Here is a 21,258-nt window from a genome sequence, read left to right as displayed (position 1 = left end):
AAAGAACTGATATAGTAAGCTAATTGTGATCATGGTGGATTTCCAAAATGTTTTGCATTAAATACAGGTTTGTCTCAGGAAGTTCAATTATCAAGGGATTTTTGGAATTGTTCAGCATGAAAATTTGAAGTAAAAACTGGGATTAAGAATTTTTGACAGAATTCTGTAAAAAAGTTGAAAAGTAAAGTAATAATACTATAATATTTGATAGGTTAGATTTTTCCTGGTATTGTAGAAAACTGGGTTTCATCACAGAATATAAAAATACAGCATGTTTATAATATGCTCAGTAGTTCTGAATGACAGTCTTCAGTAAGTACACTGGTCACATGTTTTCATTATTTTTGGACTTATTTCAATCTAGGTAAATTGTTCTCCTGAGCTTATGGAATGTGGCTTTTCATAGTAAAACTTGGAAAAGTATTGCCTTACGGAGATCAATCCATCTCAAAGATAATACTACTTACTAAGTGAAGTAGGTATATCATATGGAAATAATTAATTTGTACTGGCTTCGCCATGAGGAGTCCGATTGGGGAATGGCATGTTTACAGTGGTTGAAACCATCTAATGCAAAAACCCATAAGTGACTGTATGGATGATGCTGGATGTAGCACTGAATAAATGTTTCCCTCACAGAAGCTCTTGACAGAGAGACTCAAAAATGAAGAATACGTGTAAAACTGAGGAAGCATACAAACTAAATTATCGAACATGAAGTTCACATTCAACAAATATTGAAAAAATGGATGAATAACACAGCAGAAAGATTGAAACTCCACAAGAAATCCAAATAATGTCTTTCCATTAAATAATGTAATATGATGTTGACTTTATTATATCAATTCATTTCAGCTTAATTTCAGATTCAAATTTAATTGAGCATTTCAGGGTATTACACGAAAGGCAAAAAACAGCCACAATGATGAAAACTGTCAAGAATCTACAATCTGAATGATTGAAAAGGGTCAAATAACTGAACTGCGGGAGATGCCACGACAGTAACGTTTAGCGTACTTATCCGCTAGTATGCATTAAAAGACACATTTAAAACTGTAAAAATGATTAGCTTTGACTGGAATTCGTAACTGGATCCCTACTTCTCAGGCCTATTGCTTTCTCCAGCAAAGCTATGGAGGCGTCCTATTACACTCGAAATGTGGTATTTTTGCGGAATGAATTCAATTACTGTTTGATACATTAAACAAAACAGCATTTAGCACAAAAATTAATTTTGCTCACTCTAAAATTTATGGCTGAAGTTAGCAGCCAGCGAGTTAATACAAACAATTGCAAGCCAGGAAGCTAGGCGTTATCTTTTAAAACCGTAATAGTAATAAAATTATTGTCCACTGTTCATAACTATTATGTAGGTCAGGTAATCGCCAAACACGAAGTACAAAATGCGAATACATTTCAGCAAAATGAACATTCTTGAAAAAGAACATATGTATATATTAGAGTATGGAATGAAAACAATGCACTATAATTGCTTCTTTTAAAAAAAAATCATCCACTGAATAATAGGAGGTTATTGAGTTTCATTTTGACATTAAACACTATACTTTAAGTTTGTATCGAGTTTCTTTTTGATACAATTCGGTATAGTAATTTAATTTCTTTAACGCCTAGTGACATGAGTGATGCTTGCAGATGCAAATTTATAAGAACGACCAGTAATAATATCCTATAGAACCAAAGATTTCTTATTTCGCTGTTTCATATCAGGCTGAATCCCCTACCACAAAATATTCATTAAGTAAAAATGCTAATAATAAAAAAGAGGTGCATGACTAAGAAAGTGAACTCATATTTACATAGAGTTATTCAGTGAACATAATTGATTCGCGCCTGCAGTTTCTCAATTGCAGAAAACCAGCATTTCAACCAATGGCATTGATAGGAAGAAACTGTTTTTCTTTTGACAACCTTGCATCAACTCGGATCGAATTGTGAAAGACATTAATTTCTCCTCCCTCGCATGTCGTTGCCGATGCTGCCGGCTATTACGGCTTTAATACCACAATGCTCAACATTTCTGGGCTCGAGCGATTTGAAATTTTAAATATAAAAGCCGTTGTCATACTGCTGTTGCATTACTTCAATTGTGGAGTAGCTGTTGTAAATTTTGTTGATACAAAAAGCTGAAGAACATCTTTCTGAGCCTGTATGCCAAATTTAACGTATAAAATGTAACCGTACTCGTTTTACTTCAGCTCCATCATAAGTTTATACAGGCACATCAAAATTGACCCTTCGCCTGTGATAGAAAACAAATTGAATGAAATAGTTTATTTAAATATATTCCAAATATTACGCAGCCAAATTGAATTAGATAATTTTGTAAGTATGTGATCGTAAGATTTGCAAAAGGTCAAATTTCGACACCCTGATCCCATGAATGTTTGATATATACATTGAGAAGAAAATGCATTCTATGGCTTTTATAACCGAATTATAGCAAGAATATTTTATGAATGTATTCAATTGGTGTCATACCTATCAAATAAATGTAGAAGTTAAGAGGAAATTCAACATTTCAACTTTGCTAGACCCATATTAAAATTCGTGACCGGAAGTTTGGCAACATCGACGAGTCATATTTAATTTTCATTTGTTTTATGAATTAACTTATAGACGGCGTTAGTATATTCCACCTTGGGAACAAAATGTGCTTGTTATTGAAATATTTGGATTACTAGAAGAATTTTGTTTGGTGTGCTTGGGATTAATAAGTCTTCAATCGGTACAAATGTAAGTGTATACTTATCATTGAGATGCGTGGCTTACTATGCGAAGTAATATTGGCATTGATACCGTTGAAAATCCCAACTATGTTTAAAAATAGCACCACTGCATAGTGTTTATAACTGGAATGTTAATGTTAATACGCGTTTTGCGTTCGAAATACTCAATAAGAAAATGTTTTCGGAAATGTATATGTTCATGCTTGAAGGGGACCTATTTATCCTAGTGTTCACACCATTTAAGGTACGCTGTCATGAATTATATTACATTTTTCAGGATGACCAAGAATTCCTGATTTTGGGGTACTTGGCTACCTAAAAAGTTCCTTTTTTTAGTTAATGTAATTACGTCTTGTGTCAAAGGTTTTCAGTCAAAAATCATTGCCAAGATTGAGCTATAAATGGTGCTTAGTTGTGAGGGAAATGCTACTTCGTAACCTGCTATTGTGCTTTCCCAAGGTAGTCACTTCGGGTACTTTTCTCATTTATCCCCATGTCACTTGTGGTACTAATCATATCGGCAGTTTTGCTGAGTTCGCTGTGTAAAATATAAGATAAAACAAACTTTTTTCTATACTTTTTCTTTACGACCTAACAGCAACATTTCCGTGGATTAAGTCATCATTATGAGCCGTTACGCTCTGTTAAGGTCAATTTTCATTATTTTTCATCAACTTAATTCCAAATGTGTACATCTGAAACATTTATTGGCATATAATTACCATAGGAATTGTCTTCCAAGAAAATTATATTATCATAGCATATTATCTCTGTATCTACCTTTAACTGTATTTTACTGTGTGAATTACTTCTCACATGTTGATGGCTAGTAAAATACCCCACAGGACTTTTTAATTCTCGTAAACATAAGGATTTTATACATATATTTGATGAATACATATTATTGCTTATGAAAGCTTTCACTCTCATTCGCCGTATCATCGTTACTCGCCATGGGAAAAAGTAAAAATGAAACATAGGTATAAACATGTGGAACAAGTATTGACTGTTCAAAACCAATTGTTCGTCATTTATTTTTATAGGAACGAATGAGTTACTATATTTGATGTTTTTCTAATGATTTTTGCCCTGGCAAAGTTTTTAGTAATTCCTAATATACTTTTCGCAACCGGGAAATAGCTTTATAATTTTAATTTAATACTTAAAAGACTAACGAAGAATTTTATCTCTTTAATTGTCCTTAATTGTGATTGGTTAAGGCATCATCACTTTCCTCCCCCCTGTCAGCATTTATGATTCAACACTGTTCTACTAAAGGCCTGGAGGGGTCATTGATTTTATGGCCTTGCTATGATTTAGAATTGTTTCTAATAGCCCTTGTCTCTATAGATTCTCCTGTTATTTTCTGTAGTGTTTATTATGAGTGTCAGCTTTTTTCAAGGAATTATTAGGTGCATCAAGTTACATGTGACTGTTGGTGTAATTCGCTTAATTTTCAAGACAGAGAATATCCTTTGTAAGGTAGTTTAAAGAAAAAGAAGATTGATGGTAATTAAGGGACAACCAGAGCTGCAACCCAAAGAAAAAACAAAGCGGAGGGCAATAAGGGAATATCTACATTTCACCAAACACTGACTTTGCATAAAAGAAAACTTTTATTAAAACTGTCCTACTGTAAAGATGCATGTTAACAGGAATAAGAAGTTTTAAGAAAAATCACTTGTTATAAGTTAATAAAAATGCAAAACATGGAAGTATTTGCAATGAGACTAGGTAGACAATGAAAACCAGAATCCAAAATAAAGCATTGGGAAGAGTCAACAGTTGCCAAATAATAATAATTTATTCACATGAGGAAATCAGGGTACAATAAATATGAGGTCCATTGTATATAATAAAATGTAAGTCAAATCAGATGTAACAACATGTATAGAACTATGTAGAAAAGACCCACACCACTCAGAAATATGCAAAAAATCACTTCATATTACACAGAAGTAAGTGATATTTTACAAAAGGTTATACTACGGGGCATTTAAGTATTTTTGCATGGAATAGAACATCTTCTTTATCAGGTATTGTATAGGTTTTACTTTGAAGCTACCAACACTTCTGATTTCTTTCAATGATTGAGGTAATTTATAATATCATTTTATGCCAATGTCCTGGGGCCCACCTTGTAAAGCTTTGATTCGTACACTTTTGTAATGTATGCCATTAATACCTCTTATGTTATAGCCATGTACATCGCTGTTTAGAGTGAAGCAGTTCATGGTTTGTTTGAGGTTGGTAGTTAAGCTTAGTATATAGATGCATGGTATAGGAAGTAATTTCAGGTCCTTGAAAATTGGCTGGGTTGGGAAAACAAATGGTTTCCCTGAGACAATCCTCACTGCCTTTTTTTGCAAATTGAACACTTTCTGTGATAAGTATGAATGACCCCTTAAGGGAATAATCTAGATAATATATGAATAAATTTCATCATAATAATTTTTAAACTCACTGTTTTGGTGGTTGTGTGTCTTAGTTGTCATAGAAAATAGCATGTGGAGCTCGATTCATTGCAAAGAGATGTAATCTGTTCTTCCCAAGATATATTTGAGCTTAATGTGAAACCAAAGAGTTTTATTGTAGAGACTTGCTGAATGGATTTGCCATTTGCATTCACTTTCTAACTTTTATCAACTTGTTAATGGGAAAAGTGTATCATTTTACTATTTTGTATATTGAGGTTAATAAAATTATTACTGAACCATCTATTCATAAGATCTGATATCATTCTTGGCTAAAGAACTAGGTTGCCAGATGAATTTATTTCTTCATTGGCCTTAACATCGATTCAAATGTATTATTATGTTGTTTTTCTAAGCCATATTGGTATTCACTTTAGAAAAACAGATAAAGACAATAATAAGAATATAGGGCTAAGGAAGGTTTGAACCACTTCCATAAGTTAGAGGTAGGGAAATCAATATGGTATTACTGCTAGCTTTTTACTAATTTTAAATACAGATTCCTTCCTAACCTCCCCTATTCTAATCTTTTATTATTTGAGCACCTCTAAATCAAAATAATGATGACCATGAAATTTTTATTGGTTAATATAAGACCTTATAAAATGGGATAGGTGACAATGGTACTATGTGGAAGTAAAAAAATTAATGGTTTTTAATAAGTTACTGCGGTACTACATAGTATATTCATACTACCAGTTTTTATAAATGTTGCCATCAATTTTCATTCATCCACAAATATACTTACTTTCATTGTATACTATGAACTTTTTTTTATTAATATCACTGTTTTGCATAGAGATGCATTATTCCAGTCTACCAAGTAGATGGCATACTCATCTTTTACACATTCGTATATATACCTGATAAAAAATGAAATGTACAAAACCAGGATGAATATCTAACGTTGTACCATGCATACCAAAGGTTTTAAAGGATTAAGCTCTCATAATGAGTAGGAATTCGGTTGAGTTTTTGGCTGATGGTCATATAACAACTCGGTCTAGTAACAGTTTTATCTTGCAGAATCCTTGCCTAACCATGACATGTATTCTTTTATGAATGTGATATTTGTCTTTAAAGTCTTAAATTTCAAAGAGATGGATCCCTTGACCACCCTTTGCTCTACTATGATAACTTTAGCCATGGTTGATTCAATTAACTAAGAGTATTTCTGGTAATTAGAATATAGAAAATATTCAGATCTACCATAAACTTGACTTGTTTGCATGGGGTTGAGTAAATGCAGTGAAAAATTAAGGAAATGATGTATTTTTGCATTATATTTTCCATTTTATTGGAATGACTTTCTGGGTGAATTTTGAGTGTCCCTTGACTCATGAAGAAAGGAAAACAACTTGACTTAATTATTGTGATAAGGTGAACTTCGTTAAGTGTTACTTGCCTTAAGCATGAATTACTTTGTGCATAGAAAAGCCTCTTTAGCATGGATTAGAAAAAGATCAGATATTTTTTATGATAAAATATTGTGGTGAATTATTTATAGATGTATCCCAATTATTTGGAGATATTTTATTGTGTGAATTTTTATAGAAGTGAGGAAATGGGTTTTCAGGGTTGAGTTCATGTTCATATAAGGCATTGTGGTATAATCTGCAATTCTTAATTGTGCAATAAAACTTTTTATTCAATTAAGCTCTCTGAAAAGAAATTTCATTAATGAGGTCAAATGCATGTGAGATATTTTTTAACATTTTACTCTTGTTTAAAATGATGCTAAAAATTAAGGGATGAATATCAGGTGCCAGGACACAACATGAAAACGGTATTTATTTCCTATAAAACTCCATATTTTATCTGAACTGGGTGGGTTTTAGACTATGGAGCATGTTGGATTATGTTTGACAGCATGATAGGTGATTTAAAAACTCAGTTTTTTAATTACAATTTTGCTCACATCTGGTAAAAGTGAGAGGAAGTGTTTCTTTTATAATAGTAACTCAGTGCAGCTTTGTCATCTCTGAAATTAAAGAGGGCATCACATAGCTCTCTGAAGTTCAAAGAGACTGGCTGTAAATCTGATTCTACAAAAAGCTGATTGCTCCGTACTAATTCTATCGACAAACTTTATACCAGTGGAAATAGTATGGTTGCAATTTCCTTTGTAGCTTCTGGTGTTGTTAGTATTTTATGCCTGTGGTGTAATAATGTGATATTAAGTGCAATATATTTTAAATCTTTCAGTAATCTGTGAGCAATGAGTGGTACACGGTTCATGGTGCAATGGGAGGAGCACCCATCCCATCTCGCAAGTAGACTCGGCCAGCTGTTGGAGCACCAGACATTGGTTGATGTCACCCTTATGTGTAACACCCATACCCTAAAGGTGCACAGGGCAGTGCTAGCAGCTTGCAGTCCATACTTTGAGGTATTCAAGTTTCGTTAATATGTATGGCTTTACTAACTAGAATAATTAAACTTGATTGCAAATGGTAATTTCTTTACCACTGTCGTGTCTCCCTGTGTGTCATCATAGGATATTAAATTGCCTGAATTAGGCTAATTTTTCTAAAGCTCAGTACATTTTTATATGCAGACATTGTTGCAGTCCATCTTCCAGCGCCAACTTGGGCAGCATCCTCTAATTGTTCTGAAAGACATGCAGTTTTCTGTTTTGAAATCTTTGATTGAATTCATGTACTGTGGTGAAACAAATGTCACTGAAGATGATTTAGGAGCTCTACTTCAGGCAGCCAAATTCTTCCAGGTGTGTTTGCTCAAAGATTATCATTCTGGTAAATATATATTGTTTTGAAAAATATTTTGAAGGACTTAGTGCCTCTCAGGGTTTTTGTTCCTAATTTTTTTATATTCCTCCCATTTTTTAAAGGAACTTGTTATTTTATCAAGTTCAGTATTATGTGTTAGCATATACTCATTTTTGTTTCTACGAACCATTTCAATTGTGAAATTTTGATTCTTGAAAGTGGTAAATGATTTTAGTTGGTTTAGGCTCTTGGGTCATGTTAAGGTGGCATATTGGTGAACTCATTCTAGTTCTTTGAACAAAGAATATGATTCAACATGGTGGAGCGTGTCAGGACAAAGTTATAAGTTTTAATTTTCATGCCTGGTTCACTTGGAGGAAAGGACAAATGGTAATGCAAGGAGTTAAACAAGGTATTAAAGGGAAATACATAAGCTTTAGGGCTGAGATAAAGAAACAATTGTCATAATTGGGGATACAGGGTCGCACCCAAAAGTGGTAGGGCTGATTTTTTTACAAGAATTTTATTGACGATATATTTACATCGACTTTATAATCTTCAAGGTATGCTCCTTGAGCTGCTACACACTTAGTATAACGTTGCTCTCATTCCCCGTACACCTGCTGGAAATTTTCTTTGGGGATGCCGTTGATGACCCTCGTCGAAGCCTCTTGAATGGCCTTTATCGAGTCAAAACGTCGTCCCTTGAGCTGTCTTTTCATCAGGGGGAAGAAGAAGAAGTCTGGTGGTGCCAGATCGGGAGAATAGGGTGGGTGCGGCAACGTGGCAACGCGGTATTTGGCCAGGAGCTGTCTGATGATGAGCGCGCCATGGCAGAATTTTCGGCACCATCTTGGCACACACCTTGCGCCAAGATGGTGCCAAATTTTGTGAAACAATGCATTGGATGTTGGATGCAGACAGACCCAACTGGTCTGCAATTTCTTCACTGGTTAAGCGTTGGTCTGTGTTCAGCAGTGTCCTCACTCTGTCCACATTCGTGTCGGTTCTTGCCGTCGACGGCCGTCCGGAGCGATGGCCGTCTTCAACAAGCTCCCTACCCTCTTTAAACAACTTGTGCCACTCAAATACTGTGGAACAGCTTAAGGCAGTGTCCCCATAAGCCTGCTTGATCATATCGAGGGTCTCAGTTGCCGTCTTCCCGAGTTTTGCACAAAACTTCACGCAATAACGTTGCTCTAAATTCAGATTCATTTGCCCTGCCCCCTGTATGGGGCAGGGACGTGGGGGTAAGTCCACTCACCCCCTTCTCAAACTCTCTGGCTCCACCCTGCAACAACACCGAAGGATGACTTGATCGGAGCATCAATACTGTTGTGCCCTCTTGAAGAGGGGCACAACAGTATTGATGCTCCGGTCCGAAGCTAACTGCACTCACATTGAGTCTGCTACCTCGCAAGACTTGGCTATCCGCTCCTACCCTCGTTGAGTCTGTGACCTTGCAAGACATGACCTACCTGGACTTCTGCCATGTAGCTATTTCCTCAGTCTAGCCCCATTGCCATGTATGTTGTCAATAAACTAAGTATAGAGCTATGTACTGCCTTTCCTTCTCCCTTTATGCCATGATGATACGCCAAACACAATAAGAATTCCAAATTTGAGCAAAATAAATTTTTGAGAGCAAGAGGAAAAACGATGGAGAGATTAACCTGGTCAGGGATGTCAAATGTCACTTTTTACTAAGCACCACTCCTATTTATTGTCAGATTTTATCCCTTAGGGTGAGCAAATTTAACTCCATCACTTGCTGATGGTGTGTGTGTGCCTTAATGGTGCACATCGAAATGGCAACAATAACATTTATTAGTTGTAGTCTGCCAGCTACAAATAACTGATAGATAACTGACAACAAATAACTGACAGATATTTGGTGGACCCTGAGACCTTCTACAATGGTATTCCCAAGCCCTAATGTATCAAAATATCTCTAGACCTCATATTACATGTAACAATAACCTGTTCTTTGGCTCTATATGCCCTGCCCCATTTGTGTCATCCAAAAATTAAATTTTTTACCTCAATCTACTTCAAAATTTTGGGGACTTGATAGGAACTGGATGTCATGATGAAATACTATCCATCCATCTACTTTTCTTTCGTAGCATTCTCCTCTCTATTGCTGTCTTCAGCATCCCATTGCCTCTCAACATCTCCTGCATCCTTTTATTTTAATTTCTTTCTTCCCCAACCATGTCGTACAGCTTCATTATTGAACATCAGCAATGGACCATTTATTGTGTTGCCAATGTTCCCAATTGCTGTGGATTTACTTGTGTGACGAGTATGAGCATCAGTGAGCCAATCAGCAGTTTCAGTGACAAAGGGACCCTTGCTCCTTCTACCCCCTAAGTAGCATCTAGCCAGCCTGCCTATTTTAAAAATAAAGACATTTTTTCCTAAAATTTTTGTGTTTTCTTTGTTGGGTCGGGTACTTCTGGGATTACCCTCGTAATGTATCGCAGAGCAGAGAATAGTGTTTGCCACTCGTCATATTGCACATATTCTCTTTCTTAAAACTTTTCCAAGGGTTAACATTTATTATTGATCTTACTTTATATGTAAATATTATGATTATTATTTGTATCATCCTTTATTTTTATGTAAGTTAGCAGTGTTATCTGACTGTAACTAGTTAAGTGTAAGACAAGGGATTAATCATATACCAGAAGCACATTTTTAATGGCATACTGGCATACTTCTTAATGTAGTCCGAAGTGGACACAATTTTTGTAAGTAGAAGCAATTCTTGTTGCTTGAGTCTAAAAGGAAGTCAGGGAAAGTTGCATTTTTAGTTTCTCAATTAAATGATGTTTGTGTTGGCTTTGAAATGAAGTGGAATCATTTTCATAAAATTAACTAAGTTAATGTGAAGCCAATTTTCAAGCAGAATAGATAGAAAATCTAAGCATAGAATTATGTTGTTTGGTGTCAATGTCAGTGGTTCATTTCATACTATACAATGAATTAATGAAAGCATGGCTGAGTTTAAAACTTAAGTAATATGTTTCTTCTTTTGGAAACTATATTTGTTCTTCATGATAGTACTTAGCAACTATTAAATTAAATTTTCTGAATTAAATGACTTTTTTGTTTATGATGTCATCTTTGGAATTACTCCCTAGGTTAATAATAAAAATATTCATGGCATCTATTTAGTCTTTTAATAAAAACTTGGCTTTTATTTTGAAATGGAGTCATACCTTATTAGGGTTAAAAATGGCCTAAATGTTGTGATAAAAAAAATAATCCTAATTGTAATCCAAAACTTAGTCTGTTGCTGAAGTATGATTGAGTAGTACGTAAACTATTATATTTTCATAAGTATGTATTAGTATGAACAGAATTACATCATTACATAACTTTTCATCCAAAAATTTTGTATTAATTATTATTTATTTTTTACAGGTGAAAGGACTCTCCTCAATGAGTCGAGAAGCATTAGGCATACCTGCACCAAAAAGCAAGTCGACATTGAATGGTAAGTACTTCATATTCATTTTTGAGGTTTTTTTATAGATTTTTTCTTGAAGATGAGATATTGTTCATTGTAATATTCATAGAGAAATTAGAAATAATGTGGACATTTTTATCTTCTGTGTGGTAAATGCTTTGCATATTGTGTGTCAGTAAATATATTAACAAAATTCAACCGTTGAATTGAGGAACCTTCTTCAATAAAAAATTGTACAAGGTTAACTGAATTTTTGAATTTGCATTGATACATTCATGGTATTCTGTCTGTTCAAGGTATTTTTTTGGACGGCCCCCCAATGATTTTTTTCTTCTATATATTTTGAGAACTCCTCTTGTTTCCGTACATTATTTCCCTCTTAAATTCTCTGTTACTTCTGCCCAAGCTCATGGTATCAGAGTGCGTGTCCTCTTCCTTTCTCTATCCTATTTACCTAACATCTCCCTTTGGAAAAAGGTAAAACCAAAACCAATGGAGTTCACTCTTCTGTTTACTATCTGGGTGATTTGTAAGTGAAATCAAGTTTTGAGTGATCCCTAAAATATCTTAAAACCATTTTCTGAACATTATTTCTAATATTGTCAGAGAGCCTTTGTTATCAAAATACAAGTTTATTGCTTGCCTTTGGTTGTTTGACTGTGCATCCAAGTTTAATTTATCTGTGATGAGGTGCTTTTATGATCAAATCTTTTAGCGGTGATCATTCATCAGTTTTTACTGGTTGTGAATTAGGGTCTGAGAATTGCAAAGTGTTGAAAATTTTCTGGAAAAAAGTTGGTGGCTAATGAAATGTAAAATATCAAAACATGCAAGACAGGGGGTCCAACAGGAACTCAGGTGATGAGGACATCAGCTTTCTGTCACCTGTAAAGAAATCTGGTGATTTTGAATGGTGAATCTTTGAAAAGCCATTCAAGTTAGGCCTCTATTTCCCGTGATCCCAATGGTATCTTTTGTTACCACCTTTTATTTATTGATGATGATGTTCATCTTCATATTACCATCTCTCTGTTCTGTTATTGGTTTTGTGTGATGCTGTAATGGTTTGCTGCTAATTAACTTTATTGATGCTTATAAGTTAAGAAGTTTTTCAAGAAATGCATTCAGGAACCTCTCATTCTGTGTATTATTAAGGCCATTTTTTATGCATTGATTGAACAGTTGATAATTAAATATGGTAATATATGCTACCATAAATCACAGTTATCAACCTGAAGATCAATTTGATTTGATAGGAGAGGACAGAGTTAATTTAATATTCAGTCTAACTGCGTATAAAATTCATACATCAGTACTACATACTGAACACTCTTTAAACAACTTGTGCCACTCAAATACTGTGGAACGGCTTAAGGCAGTGTCCCCATAGGCCTGCTTGATCATATCGAGGGTCTCAGTGGCCGTCTCCCGAGTTTTGCACAAAACTTCACGGAATAACGTTGTTCTAAATTCAGATTCATTTTGTTTTTCGACGCAGACAAAAAACTTGCTTCACTAAAATCGGTGTCCTCACTCAATGACAGCCCACAGGCGACTGGGGTTGGTGTCGGTCTGTTGCTAAGAGCCCCCTCCACCTTACCCTGCCAGGCAGACCCCCCTCCACCGCTCCGTTCTCGCCAGAGAAAATCAGTCCTACCACTTTTGGGTGCGACCCTGTATCACATGACTAAACCTAAATGCCCTCTCCTAAACTCTTGTTTGAATGTGCAATCTTATTTGAACTTTTCAGTAGTGTAAAATGTGGAAGTGAAACAACTAGAGTAGAATTTTTATTCTCTCTTCTCTGATATTTGTGAACTACTCTTGTTTCTGAATAGTCAAGGACTAGTTTTTAAATTGCTTTGTGCACTTTGTAGCACTGAAATATCACAGGCATACATTATCCAAAGACACCAATAATGTGGTTTAATTTTCATCTTATTGAATTCATGATAATATTTAGCATGCTTGCTGTCAAAACTAAATGATATTTCTTGTAATTTTTACTATTCATTAATTATAGGTGATACAACAAAGTTATCTCCAAAAGCCAGAACTATTGAAACGGAGAACAAAGTCATTCCTCAGTCACCTGTAGAACAAAATCAAGCAGTCTCAGAAGATTCTTCTTCTATTGAAAACTTGGTATCAAGACCAGGGCCTGAAGCTTCAGCAGATACTGCTCAGGTTTGTTGTTATCAACTATTTTACTTAAATATATTGGTTCTGTAAAAATATTTTGTCTTAATAGATTGAATGCAGAAAATTATTTGATAGTTGTCTCAATATATCTTTTTGTCATAAAAAATTGGGAATTTAAATGGTAGGAAAACATAATGAAAGTTTATGTGCATTGATATAAGTTTTGCATTATGTCACATGACCTCAATCTCCTATCTATTTTTAGATTATTGGCTTATCTCACTCTGATTTCAGATTACTACGTGCCATATTTTGACTTTTATCTATCCCAAGTAACTAACCTCTGTATTTGAGAATTTAGATTTGTTTGGAAAAGAAACATTTTTGGGCAATAAGTTTTTAGAAGAAAAAATTGATTAATGTCGAATGTCTTCTTCAATCATTCATTTGAAATTAAAACGTGTCGCCTGCTTATCCCCAGACATTGTTCATCACTTATCTTATGAGATTACTATATATTGTTTTACTTTTTTAAGGTGGAGTTGTTTTTTCTCCATATTGCTGTTGAATAATGCTTATATATTATACTGAAACTGTAATTGTGCCAATTCATTTTTTCAGAGAATCTTAATTTTTACTTTCAACATCCTCTTCCCTAATTATGGCAGGATTTTCATTAATATCTATTTCCTGACCTATAAAAATACTTATCTGGATTTTAGAATTGCTGAATAAAAAAATTGTTTCTGGATTATCTGAATTTCATTTGTGCATTTTCAGCAATATTGTTGCTTTTTGTTGCCACTAGAGGTGTGTGCCCTTTTTTATAATTGATTTTGAAGTTAATCAGTCAACATTCTGTCAAATCAAAACTATCTCTTCTAGATGTTACTCTTGAGTGAGTACCTACCTTAAACTTAAATCAATGTATTTACATATCTGGAATTAGAAGTTTAGGTATGCATCTTATGAAATAAATAACTCTTTTTTGGAGGATGACCTACCAGCTTTATTACCAAATCCATGGACATATTTTGTTTGGATGTCCATTTATGGCAGAATTCAAGTTGTGGTGTACTGTTTGATGAGATCCCCCTCAAACACTTCAACTTTCGTGCATGTATTTTGTATAATACAGTGGAATTGTGACTTTTACTTTGGAAAAATGATGTGCAGACTGGAAGAGCATGATCCCTTCTGCTTTTGAATTCTTCATAACAATGTACGAGGGTCATCCGGAAAGTAGTACCCGTTCGTGAAATAAAGACACAAAAGTAAATATTAACAAACATAAAAAATTTTATTTGAAAGAGGATACTTTAAACTACTTCTCAACATAATCTCCAAGCAAATTAAGGCATTTGTCATAACGTGTGACAAGTTTCTGTATTCCTGCTGCATAGTCCTTCGCCGCCAGCTCATTGAGATACGCGAGGGACCCATCTTGCACAAATTTTTGCATAATGCAGATGGTGTTTAACAATTTCATGAACAATTGTTCGAGAAACATTGGGAAAATGCTCACAGATGTCATCAATTGTGACGCGCCGATCGTTCCTCACGAATTCGTCAACTGAGCTCACCAGTTGGTCTGTAATGACAGACGGTCTCCCCGAACGATCATCGTCGTGTGTGTTCCCCCTCCCCATGTTGAAGTTGCGACACCACCGCCGAACAGACGACTCGTCCATTACATTGTCTCCATACACCTCCTTTAATTGGCGATGAATATCACATGGGCGAACGTTTCTTGCATTGAGGAATTTAATCACTGCCCTCACTTCACAACTGGCGGCGTTCTCAATTTTTTTAAACATTGTAAACAATCACAGAAACAACACAGGCAATGCTAGCGTCACGCAACTTGGCTCAGAGAAGGCAGACAAGCCACTGAAGCTATCTGACCTCGTCCAGCGGCTACTCGCGTCGTCAGCACTTCATGCGGCACGAACGGGTACTACTTTCCGGATGACCCTCGTATCTCAAGACAGTGCTCTTAAAGCCTCTCCGAGGAAAAAACAATCTTACATCCAACTCTACAATAAGCCCCACTTAAATTCTGCATATTTCCTACCTTCATTCCGTCCAATGTGCCTGTTCTATTTCTATCCCATTTTTCACTTGCATAATGTTCTCTTCTCTATCACAAGCGTCAACATCCTATTGCCATTCAAAATGCTCGGCATCCATCTTTCTTACCTCCTTTCAGTCCTCCTGACAATCCTATCTCTTTACTCATCATGCCTAACGCTTACTCATTTGTTTTTCTTGTGTCCATTTGTCTGTCCATTTCACTTTTATGTCTCCACACAAGCCTTTTGAAAGCCTCCAATCTGCATCTATGATCTGGCTACAGTGACCCATATTTCTGCTGCGCCATACAAAACTGCAATCCTTACCAAAGTGGCCATATTTTGACCATTTTGGACCAAAACATTTCTGAGAAGTTAACCATTCCAACCTGCTCTATTGTTTGAATTCATATTTTAATATTCAACCTAGCTTTCCTTTTTCTCAAAAACCGCATACTCTTGGTTTTTATTACATTGATTTTCATTCCATACCTATCACACTGACTTTCTGGTGTGCTAATCAGTGCTAGTAACGTCTTAACTGACCAGATAACCAAGGCTTGGACATCTACAAACCTAACTGATTTTATGAATTCTCCCTCACCTTTAATTCTGACCTTCAGTTCTCCCAATGCCTCTTTCACCATTTCCTGTAAGTATATGTGGATAAACAGGTGATAATGGACACCCCTATCTTTCCCCTCTATCTAACGCTGCCCATTCCATTTCCTCATTTATCACTTGCACCTGAGCCGTCAGAGACATGTACAGGTTTGCAGATATGTCTCATGATGATATTCCAAAGAATAAAAACCTAAAAAAATCACATACTGGAGCACAGAGGGGTATCAAAAATACATCATCACTTATTTTAAGTTGTTTAATTGTGTAGCGCATACACCTTCTGTTTGCTATAACCCTTTGCCTTAATGTGCATGTTCAATGATTTCTAAACATAAACATCTTGGTTCATGCATTTTACCAATTTTGCTCAAAGGATGAGTGCCATTGAATGTGAAGTACAGGTATTTACAATGTATGTATTTACAATGGAAAATTAAAAAGTTCAGTTTTGAAATTTTAGAAATACAGTCATATCCCGTATTTGTTCTAAAAAACACAATAATCAATCCTAAGGTCGGTTTGGTAGGTGATGATAGAGTTCACCCAGTACCATGCCGGATGGCGTGTGAAATCCACACGTCAGCATAAGGGGACCAGTTCCTTTCCCTATGCCAGTTATGGTTTCCCAGGAAGATCTGGTACCCAAAAATTACACAGCTTCGGTGGAGCTGAGGGTGCCCAGAAAGGCTTTTCTAGGAATTGAACCTGGGCCCTCCAGACAGTAGTCCAACGCTCTACCCCTGGACTAATGCGACCCACTTCTATTTAGTTTATTGGGATTTAAATTTTCCCACAAATAACAACATTTTTGATTTTCTATTTTTCCAGCATTTGTGAAACTCCATTTATACACAGTTTCATTTTCAGTTTTCCCACTATTATCATCACTATGTGCTGGATTTAAAAAAAAAATTCACATTCCAAAACGGTTACCCATGTATATCAGCCTATATTAAAAACTTTTTGACTTCATTTCGTTCATATGCCCCGAAGAAAGATGAGAGAGAGCAGTAATGTGAATGGTTTTAATGAACACTTTGAATATGGTGGGGTAGCACTGAGTGTCAGAAATGTGAAATACTTAAATTCTTAATCTCATTCTGCCATGGAAAAAATTCGTGCTATGGAAAGAATACATTTTATGACTAGGAGTTTGTTAGGTAATCAATATACTGTAAGAACACCTGAGGGAGACTATTCAGACTTTTGTTGAAATTATGAGGAATGAAAATGACTCGCCATAAAATGTTGTGAAGCGTGAAAAACAAGAACTGGTGACTGGCAACTGGGATCTTTTGTACTGCCTGAACGCAACAGATATTTCAGTGATGGGCTTCTGAATAATAAAAAGTATTGAAACTCACTTTATTGCATCAAAGCTGCATTGTGACGTGTTCCATGCATGTTTCAAACTTGTCTTCTAGGAACCAATGAACATTATTATAATTCCAAGAAACTGTGGGAGATGCCGCAATAGTAACTTTTAATGTAGTCATCCGCTAAGTGTGCATTACAACGCAACAATTTCAGAGTGCATTATTGACTCCAAAATAATTTTATTTTCCTCAAGAATTTTTGAAGTTTTGGCAACTCTTTACACCTGTCAAACAGCAAGGTAGCTCAGATTCTCGTGTTCATGTGTCCTCAATTACTCGACACGGTAAATATTATCTTGCTTGAAAATGGGAAGATGAGGCAAAAAAGAATGTTTTCAAATAGTGAAAATTCTCCTTTCCCACCTATTTGCCTTTTTCCCACATTTTTTGCACTTTTTTCTGGGGTCCCTAGAAAAGTGCATATAAAGGTTTTAATGTATATGCTGCATAAATTAATGGGTATCAGCTATTTATGTTAATGAAGTCTTCTTGATATAGTAGTGTTCAGGAGTAATTATTGTGTGATATTTCTGGGATAACAGTATTGTCACTATAACGTTACTTGTTTGTACTCAATAGTTCTGATAGCATTTTATGCGAACTATAGGTTGTAACACCCTCCTGCCCTCAAATGTAATGCTGTTGATCTACCAGCTTAATGCCACTGATGTAAACAAGCTGCCTCCATGTTGAAAATATAGCCAGGTAGTGTTTCATGTGCAGGGTAGCTTACTTTGGTGTAACTCCAGCATCTTGGTGTGTTATAACTCTGCCTGACACTCATTTATATTAACTTCTGGTGGTGAGACTCCTCTGCCTAATCTGCCTAATATGACTCCACCAGTATAGTCTCACTGCTGGTAGTGAGCACCCTTTAATAGCCCCCTTAAGTGAATATCTTGCTTATCAGATCCTGTATCGTTAATTAATAACGGGAGTCTTCCCAAGCTTACACAATCGATTTCATTTATTAATATCTTAAGGAGGCCATACATTTACTCCCTAAAAACTCATTAAATTATCATCATTAAATGTTGGAACTTGTTTTTTCTCTGACTCAATTTTGAAGCATACTGCCACTACATTATGTACATTGAATAATCATGGAGTGGTTTTTCACGAACGCCTGCGAGTTGAAAGGCATGGCTTTATGCACACATGAATATGTATGCACATGTGCAGTAATGGCGCATGCTCATGCAGGTGAGCTCAGGGACCAGCAGCCTTTTTTGTGTGCCAGTTGACTTTGGAAGTGTAAAGTGTTAGCGAGCCACTTACTGATATATAGTATTTGGATTTTCATGAACAAAAACAGTGATTCTAAAAATTTATTTTCAAACACCTGATAGGTTATTGGTTGCTGACTGCTGCCATTTGGAATTATTATTAATTGGTTGCCAGCATTTTACGTAGGTTTTGGATGGACATAAATTTCATACCCCTACTTTTCATTTTCACACCCAAAGGACCACCTGACCTGTCACTGCCAAAAAAAACTCTTCGATTCTGAATACTTTCTAACTCTTCATTTCAGCAAACATGCCTATCTTTTTCTTCCCTCCTCATTGCTTGCCTAATGATCTCCCCTCTATCACATTCTTAAACTTCCCAATGCTGATCAAAATGCTCTCCGTTCACCTTTCATACCTCCTTTGAATTTCTCCCAACACACCTCTACATTTGTTTGCTTGTCATCTTGCTTCAGTTTCCAAGTTTTGGTCCAGTACAAAACAGTACTCCATATACGTTATCATAAATCTTTTCTTAAACTCCTTATTTAGCATCCATCTCATCAACTCCCTCCTTGTGAAAGTTTCTTTACATAACCCAATTCCTCTTCTGATGTCCCTACTTCTATGACCTTCATGGTTCAAAGCACTTTCAAGATAGGTAAACCGTTCTGCCTGATCTATTTTAATCTTCCAGTTGTAGTGTTTAAAATGTTCTAGCTCATTTTCGAAAACTGTCTAACCTTAGGTTTTTTTGACATCAACTCTCATTCCATACTTGTCGCACTGATTTTCTCATGCAAATGGCAATAATTTGAACCATATGACTGACAGGCTAACTAAAACTGGAATCATTTGCGAACATAACTTATTTCATGAGTTCTTCTCTGACTAACATTCCTATATTCAGTTCTTCCCATGCCATTTTTACTATTTTCTTTTCATATAAGCCAAATAAAACTAGCCAAATAAAACTAGTGGTAATGGGCATATCTGTTGTACTCCTCTTCCTAACACTCACTGCCCATCATCCCCACACTCCATCTGCAACTCACCCCTGAACAGTCGTAGGCATATACAGGCTGTGGTTAAGTTACATATCCCTCCAAACTAAACCTATTTTCTGCAATACATTCAATAGTTCTGCTGAATTTACTCTATCGAATGCCTTCATGAAATCTACAATCTACAAAGCCAGCATATGCATCTGGATTTAATTCTGTTCCATTCCATTAGTGACCTCATTACTGCTTTGGTATCACACTTACCTCTCCCCTTCCTGAACCAAAACTAATTATCCCCTAAGTAATCGCATCCCCTCCTCTTCATCCTATGATTGACAGCACCTATCTAAATAAATCTTCTGGCCATATTCCTACCTCATAAATACTAATTATAATAAATATTAAAATTAACCTATATTAACCTGTAATGCAGGAGATTTATCAATCTCCATAGCCTTATTTGATTTAAATTCTCTTAATGCCCTTTCTGTCTTGTAATCAAGTATGTCTGGACCTAAGCTATTCCCACCTATATTATAATCTTTGTCTAAACTTGCTGGCCTACCATAATATCTTCACCATATAGATGGTCTGTATATTGTTTTGTCTTAATCTTAACTATCCTCGTCTATGTTACATTCTCTTTCGGTGTCTTAACTTCCTGGCCTAATATCCTAACCATCTAGTTCCTCTCTGCATTCTTTCCTGAACCTTTCCTGGTTCAATTAATGATATTCTGAATGTATCTTTGTTCGTGTGCATTGATTTTCCCTTCCTGCTCTCTTACAGTGCTTTCACATGACTACATCTCTCCAATTTCACCCTTTTTTTGTAAACTTTACATATCCTTGCACCGCTTCTTCCACCAAACTTCTTTTGCTCTATGTGTTACCTACTTCAGTTTATTATTTAACTATTAATGCTTCATTCTTCCCAGCTCTGCGTTTATGTTTTTCCATTTCCTTCTCTTGCCTGCCTTTCCAAGCATCTCATTTGTAATCCATGGTTTCCATTTCTTTTTCCTATGTACTGTTCCTATAGTTCATTTGTGGCTTTTGATATCTCTTTTTTGATGATTCTATTATCTGTTTCCTAATGCATCCTCTCTGCTTTCTATTTTTGATTAGGACCCTACTCTTTCTTATTACTAAATTATGATCTGGATCCATATTCGCCGCTGTAAAACTGAATTTATCGCCTTTCCTAAATCTGTGCCTAACCATAGTATAAAAAACACAGTAATCAACCCGAAGGTCGGTTTGGTAGGTGATGGTAGAGTTCACCCGGTACTAAGCCCGACGGTATGTAAAATTCACTCATCAGGGTAAGGGAGCCAGTTCCTTTCCCTGTGCCAGTTATGGTTTCCAAGGACATTCTGGTACCCAA

The 21,258-nt window shown here is 35.6% G+C and overlaps 1 protein-coding gene across 1 annotated transcript in view; it reads left to right on the top strand.

Moving 5' to 3' along the window:
* The first annotated feature begins 2,659 nt into the window (after positions 1-2,659).
* The window catches only part of LOC139687122 (uncharacterized), a 35,471-nt gene continuing 16,872 nt past the window's right edge, over positions 2,660-21,258 (top strand). Inside the window, exons 1-5 of the mRNA XM_071584245.1 lie at positions 2,660-2,754; positions 7,427-7,610; positions 7,779-7,949; positions 11,380-11,452; positions 13,449-13,612. Coding sequence (XP_071440346.1) covers positions 7,440-7,610; positions 7,779-7,949; positions 11,380-11,452; positions 13,449-13,612 — 579 coding nt within the window. The 5' untranslated portion in view covers positions 2,660-2,754; positions 7,427-7,439. The remainder of the gene's footprint in view (positions 2,755-7,426; positions 7,611-7,778; positions 7,950-11,379; positions 11,453-13,448; positions 13,613-21,258) is intronic.

The sequence above is a fragment of the Hetaerina americana genome, unplaced genomic scaffold (genome assembly GCF_022747635.1).
Source record: "Hetaerina americana unplaced genomic scaffold, ioHetAmer1.1.p SCAF_17, whole genome shotgun sequence".
Lineage (NCBI taxonomy): Eukaryota > Metazoa > Arthropoda > Insecta > Odonata > Calopterygidae > Hetaerina > Hetaerina americana.
This window is presented reverse-complemented; position numbering and strand designations above follow the sequence as displayed.